A 7,230-nucleotide genomic window follows, 5' to 3' on the forward strand; every position below is an offset into this window, starting at 1 on the left:
CTTGATTTGCCTGCTTCTTACAGGAGCTGCTCATAATTATGGTTACAATATCATTTCAACATGACATTTATGTTGCATAAGAAACAGTGTTCAAACTACAGGTGAGCTTGGGGGCCTGAGCCCAAAATTCCAAGCATACAAATAGTAGAAGGACATAGCCCCAAACTGCAGCTTACTACATTGCCAAGGATATGCGTGGTTAAAAAGGATGGCTTCCGAAAGCTTCTCAGTGTCGCTGACCTCCCACTATGTGGTCCTGTGTTGCAAGTCCTTTGAATAACACAGCACTTCTAACATTATTCTGAGTGTAAGGAGGCTGATGAAACAGAGTTAACAGTCTCCTACTGTGCCACAACCTTGGACATTTGGTCAAATCACACATTATATATATATATATATATACACACACATACATACATACATACATACACAGTATATGCATGCTCAGTTTGTATAACACAAGCTTTTCAAAACGTTTTCAGTAACTACACATTTTACACTTCAGATATTTTGCCATGTTTAAAAATACTGTCAAAGTCAAACATTTATAAAATGATGTCCTCTAGAATAACATCAGGTTTATACCCTTTACTGAAAAATCCAGTTTTTTTTTAACAACCTTATGTGGGAAGAGTCTAAGCACCTAACTTTAGGATACACAAATGACTACTGTTATATGCACTTCCACACTTTTCCAGCACTAAAGTAGAATTCTGCTTCTAAACTGAAATGATCAGGGCAAGAGAAGCCATGACAACAACCATAAAATGATTTAATTACTATAAAATTACTATAAAAGTTAGTTAGCATGTAACATTGGTAAACAAAATCAAGAAGAACAGAAAATCCCTTACTTCTCCACATTTTTGAGCTCTTGGTTCATTTTCCCCATCTCCTCTGATATCTTTGCATTTTTCTCTGTGAGCTCCTTGGTGTCCTCCAAGATCTTCTGCTTTTCCTGCTCTTTTTCCACCACATGCTTCTGCATATCATGACTAAAGGCAAAGAGATAACGGGAAAAAGCAGTGAGAGCAAACTCAGTAAACAAATAGGATCAAACAGCAGAGACAGATCATGGTCCCTTGTGAAGCTCTAAAAATAGATGATTAAAATGAGTACTTATTCAACTTTTTTTTTCTTTTTCTATGCTGCTGTTGGGCCAATTTTGAAATTTAATATTATCTATTTAATATGTTACATTATTGTTTCAATTGTCATACACAGAAGAGAGAGAGGGGGCATGGTGCTAACGCACTCACATATAATATTGGAAGAGCTGATTCCTGTGTTTGAAGATGTCGTTCTCCAGGGTGAGGAACTCCACAGCTTTGTTCTTTTCTCCCTCCAAAGCATTCTTCTCTTTTTCCACTAGCTTTACACGGTTTAGCTAGGACAGGGAACATATTGCAATATTTAATATCAGGTAATAAACATTTCTAGTCATAAATTATATGCATTAGTGTCATTTGTAAAAATAAATAAAAAAAATATTTTGTTAAAAGTTATCATAGCATTTGTTTCTAATCACTCCAGGATCTTACACTACTACTTAAATCATACAATAAAATAAAAACTACCAAAAAAAGCAATCATTCACCATACTAAAATAGCACAATTTTCTAGTAAGTGTGTACATAACTTCAGTTATGCAACAGTTTCATCTCAAATACATGCATCTAAACAAAGGAAACGCAAAATAAACCTCTTCAAAATCTAACCTCTAAATACACAGTAAATGAAGTCGGGACGGAGTGTATATATATATATATACATATATACACACACATACACACACACACACACACACACACACACGAGTTGTTGTTTATTTTAAAATATAGCCTAGTAATAGCTCATTAAAATGATCAATAATTATCATTAGACTGTGAAAAAAAAAAATTTCCATGATAACGTTTTTTGCCACATTGCCCATCCCTAAGTCACAGTTTCTGTAATTTCATCAAAATTCACACAGTCATCTTTAAACAAGTCCCAATTTGTGCTATAAAAACATTCCTGGAGATCACGAATGGACTCCTCCAACCAAACTGGAGCCAGGTGTTGTTCTGGCTGACTTTTCTTTAAGACTAATTTGTAGATCGGGAGCAAATTATAATCAGATGAGCACAATAGAGTGGTACAGCAAGATATATAAGCACCTTGCACTGAGCCATAGCAAAGTTCATTCAAACAAATTTTGTGTCAGTTCGAACTGACACTGATATTTTTTAGGAAAAAGTGGCCCTATTTCAGAGTCATGTGGAGTGTGGTAGAAAAAGCATCCTCAGCTGTGCGATTGGAACAGTAAGCAAACTGTAATGCATCCAGTGCGGGGGGAAGTACGGAAGTACGGAAGTGATGCGGTCCTTGACTAACCTTTCAAAGCACTTCATTATTGAAGAAGTGTGATGGGTCAGTAATCATTAAAGAAAGAGACTGTAGGTAGATGCGACAGCTTGGCTCCGTAAGATGTTAAAAAAGTCTGTGAGGCCAAGGCCATCTGACTTGCACACCTTTTAAACACACAGCCGGGAATGTTGTCCACTCCTGCTGCTTTTCTTTTCTTGGTTCAGCAAACAGCCTCATCCAGGCTCAGCACCTCATCGCCATGATCCAAAGTGGTTTTCAGTGCATTTGACATAAAGTGAATGTCTTTGCTGAAAATAAACAGGCTCAAGGGCTACTGGGAGTCACTATTTGGCAGGTAGTAGAATTCAGTGCCGCAGGTCTCCAGTACCAGCAAGTTAAACGCGGCCCATTCAACCAGATGTTGACAGTGACAGGTTGATTCAGACTTAAAGCGTTTTTTAAATCATATATACTGTGTGTGGGTCAACGTGGGTCAAGACAACATAGTAACAGTGGCCTACTGAGATTATTGAGTGCTCAGTGTTTAATGACAGGCTGACGCAGCCTAAAAGTGTATTGTATGTTTCAACGAGCGACAAAACAGCGCAGCAGTACTTAGATTACTGAGCGCATAGCGTATAGAAAAAGCAAGCTAACAAACGGCAGCTTTAGCATAATCTTGCAATGCCCCAGATAAACCGCAGGCTATAAGCTAGCAACTAACCATCAATACACCTACGAAACTCAAAGCTAATGCTAAAGTGCAATGCTAAGTAGCTTCTGCACAACACATTTAGTCTGCGAGTTTAATAAACACACGGATCGTCACAACACTTTAACGTTATCCAAAAAAGCTTGTTGTTTCTCGTGTAGCTTTTCAACTTGCTATTTAGCTTCACCTGCAGCGCCTTGTTTAGACTGAACGGTACTTGCACGTTAGCATGCTATCAGTACTGCTACACGAAGCAAAGGTCCAAAGACTTACCTTTTGGTCAATGTCCCCAACCACGTAGAATTTGACATCTTTGAAAAGTTCATGGGAAACCTTATTTTCTTCTTCAGCCATAACTGTCCATTAAGCTGTCAGATTTATGCCATTAAAAGCAGTCATAAGATAATAAAATGCCAACGTTACTATTGCTGCTGCGAAACGTACAGTAACGGAGACTAGCGCCAAATCGCCGAGCGCGCCTTGGACTACTACATTCTGAAACATCAAGGGGGGTTGTCATGTGGTATTAGTTAACTATGCATTTATGTCATCCCTTTAATGCAATGCTTTACTTAATGTGGCTCTGTGAAAATAAATAATGAATGTAAAACACTAATAGAACAGACCTGCAGGAACAGAAATCTATAAATAGGTTTTCTTATATATATGCAACATATCTCTCTATATATAAAATGGTATGTGCCTGGCGGATACTGGCCTTATGATTCTCACTCCCTACCAGTTGGTGGCGGTAATGCACGAATACATTGTTTTCCAACCGCTGAAATATGTGCCAATGATCCCCAGAAGAAAAGGGAGAAGCGGGACTTTACGCTTTCTCTTTTTTAGATCAACTTTATTTCAACAAAATAGTGTACATCAGGATAGTTTCCTGTGTACACAACTTAGAAAACCATAATATATCTATAAACATCACAAGAGAAAACAACAATGAACAAAAAACTAAAACGCAAGGGGTATTATAACAAAAACAAAAAACTAAAATAAATGAATAAAATAACGAAACAATTATATAAATTGTTTACACATATTGAGTTTTATTTTTATTATCAGTTATGAAGGTGATGTAATGTTTAATGTAGATGGCTAGCTCAGAAAATGTTTTTATCAGAATTTTTTTGATTTATAGATGTAAAATTTGGTCATAATAAAAAGAAAATTAATTTTAAAAAATTCTGAACCAAAATTCTTGCCAAATGTAGTAAAATTGAATGATATATTTTCCCAAACATAAAATAAATTATGGGTAAACATTGTCTATAATTGATTGTGTTAAATTACTCTGGTGTCATTTCACTTGTGGATAGGACCAAAATAGGTTCCCCACAGAATGTACAGCTAACATCAATGTCTTTCTTAAGTCTGCAAATAATAATTGATTGGCTAAAACCTTTAAATCATTTTAAAAGGTATATTTCTCTGACTTTGTTGGTCAGAAGAAACTTATGAGGTAGTAGCTAAACTTGATCCCAATGGCATAATGAGACAAGTATGACAAGGCAGAAGGTGTAGGTATAATGTCCTGTTGGAAGAGTATATATATTTTTTTCAAATAGTGAGTATAGTTTTTACATACAAAATAAAAACAAAATTGTCTATTGTTTTACACAGGTGATGATCTACATGCAGATAAAGTGCAACATATATTCATCTAGATATTCCTTCAGTCTTTGAGAGCAGAATCCTTCCTCTTAAGGTTAAGTCACTGATTAAGTTTGTTTTTTTTAACAATTGAGTTAAAATTGTTCATCTTTCTCCATTACAGTACCTAAATAAGTAACATTTTTTACAATTTAACTGAAGACCAGAAGCTTTGGGAAATTCAATTTTGTTTGTATCGGGCCAAATCACAACAAAAGTCATCTCGGGACACTTTACAAAGTTAATGGAAGAAACCGCTGACAGACCCCGGCTCTTGGTGGGCGGCCTTCTGCCTCGACCATTTGGGATGACTAGATAAAGGAGAGAGAAAAGAAAAGCAACAACAAACAATCAGACACAGGCAGGTTGATGTGGCCAGTGACTGCCTATCAGAAATGTAGAGCTCCAGAGCCAGGGCAACCTGCAGAAGGTGCAGGGAATGAGAGAGAGGATATACTATAGGAGAGAGGAAACACAACTGCTCTGAAGAATTCCCTTGTCGCTCTCACAACCCTATGCTCCAGTGTCCACCATTGTGAAATGGTAGCTTGCATCACAAATGGCCAGTAGCATGATGGAATGTGTGCCTTTACAATTAAACTTGCTTGAGGTGAAAATGTAAACATAATTTGTTCAGATTCTTCACAGAGTACAGTTATATTGGTCTGTTCCTGCAAATGTTGTCTCTCACCTGGTTTGTGTTGTCATAATTTTGAAGTGCGTTATGATAACATCATCTGGTGATGTTGCAAAGACAAGGTAAGCCTGGTTCTGATTTGTGTTATGATTGCGCCATCTGCTGGTATGAAATAAAACAGTTTGAGTGAAAAAGTATGTATGCTTCTTTTGTGAAAAATAAAATAATGTGTTTTCAGGACAAGAACCCAAACTCTCCCAAACAATAACAATCTCAGGTTATATGCAACTACCTCCTGATACCTTCAGATGTTACTCTACTGACAAAGTTTTAGAAGCCAATATACTTTGGCTCTTTGAGGAAGTGATAAGTGATAAGGAAGTTGGCCCTGATGGTTACAACCATTGGTGTGAGTTGGCACCGCAGATGGCTGCCTCGTTTCTGTACCGGAAACAAAGTCCTCGTGTGTGTAACATACTTAGTCAAATAAAAGTGATCATATGACCATGATCTTATTGCACAGTGTTTAGCTGACATTAGTTAACTTCCTAGAAATAGACACTCAATTTACAGTATATAAAATGTAACAAGCAGATAAATGAGAAATTTACACAAAGTATTTTCTAATACAATTCCTCTTGAAAATCAAGTCAGTGGTTTGAGTTTAATACTCCATCATCATTACTTCAGTCTTGAGAAGTTTACCACATTTAACTAATTGTGTTTTAGTTTATGTAGTAAATATCATCTATAGCTTTACACCTCCCTAAAGTCAGTTTCAAACACTATACTATGGCAAAAATAATGATAATAAATATGACTCAATAAAGAGAAAGGGAGATTAAATGTTTAGAAATTTTTACATAGATTTAAAGAAAGTTACAGCATAGCAGCAAGCAGTAATATAAATGATTAAAAATCATGAACAATCATGATTTAATTAACTTGCAACATTATAAATCAATAAAAGCTATTCTTAATCACTAATTTAAGCTATCACTTTGATTTTTCCAACAGTTGTTTACAGATACATTATTTAACTTATAAATCACTATATCACAATTCCAGTGGGTCAGAGGTTTACATCCACTCAGCTGACTGGGCCTTTAAACAGCTTGGAAAAGTCCCTCCTGCCTGTCACTCAAAGTGGCCACACCTCTAATAATGTATAACCTTTAGTGTCAATATAGATTAAACTGGTGAGTTATAGATACATTAGATTCGTAGACAGAGAGAGAAGAGGAAAGGCAGGAGTATAGGTCTGAGAATAGGGACTCTTAACATTGGCACAATGACAGGGAAAGGTAGAGAGTTGGTGGACATGATGGAGAGAAGGAAGGTAGATATACTGTGTGTGCAGGAGATCCAGGTGGAAGGGTAGCAAAGCATGTAGCATTGGAGGGGGATACAAACTGTTTTATTATGGTGTGGACAGGAAGAGAAATGGGGTAGGAGTCATCCTGAAGGAGGAGCTCGTGAGGAATGTTTTAGAGGTGAAAAGGGTGTCAGACAGGGTGATCAGTTTGAAGTTGGAAATTGAAGGCATAATGTTGAATGTAGTCAGTGGTTATGCTCCACAAGTAGGGTGTGAGTTAGAAGAGAAGGAGAGATTCTGGAGTGAGCTAGATGAGGTGATGGAGAGTATTCCCAGAGGGGAGAGAGTGGTGATTGGGGCAGACTTCAATGGGCACAGTGGTGAGGGGAACAAAGGTGATGAGGAGGTGATGGGCAGGTTTGGTGTTAAGAGAAGGAACCTAGAAGGACAGATGGTGGTGGACTTTGCTAAGAGGATGGAAATGGCTGTAGTTAACACCTATTTCCAGAAGAGGGAGGAACATAGAGTTACATATAAGAGTGGAGGTAGGAGTAC

At 37.1% G+C, this 7,230-nt stretch overlaps 1 protein-coding gene and 1 long non-coding RNA gene across 2 annotated transcripts in view; both read right to left on the reverse strand.

Annotated features, from left to right (window-relative positions):
* Positions 1-3,555, reverse strand: part of paxip1 (PAX interacting (with transcription-activation domain) protein 1) — a 37,858-nt gene extending 34,303 nt beyond the window's left edge. Inside the window, exon 1 of the mRNA XM_020585473.1 lies at positions 3,335-3,555. Coding sequence (XP_020441129.1) covers positions 3,335-3,415 — 81 coding nt within the window. The 5' untranslated portion in view covers positions 3,416-3,555. The remainder of the gene's footprint in view (positions 1-3,334) is intronic.
* On the reverse strand, positions 938-1,383 carry LOC109951161 (uncharacterized). Its single transcript, XR_002273579.1, has 2 exons — positions 1,260-1,383; positions 938-995 (listed from the first exon to the last, which is right to left on the reverse strand). It is a non-coding gene; the product is annotated as an uncharacterized LOC109951161 (long non-coding RNA).
* Positions 3,556-7,230: the final 3,675 nt, after the last annotated feature.

This window comes from Monopterus albus, unplaced genomic scaffold (genome assembly GCF_001952655.1).
Source record: "Monopterus albus unplaced genomic scaffold, M_albus_1.0 scaffold367.1, whole genome shotgun sequence".
Taxonomy (NCBI): Eukaryota; Metazoa; Chordata; class Actinopteri; order Synbranchiformes; family Synbranchidae; genus Monopterus; species Monopterus albus.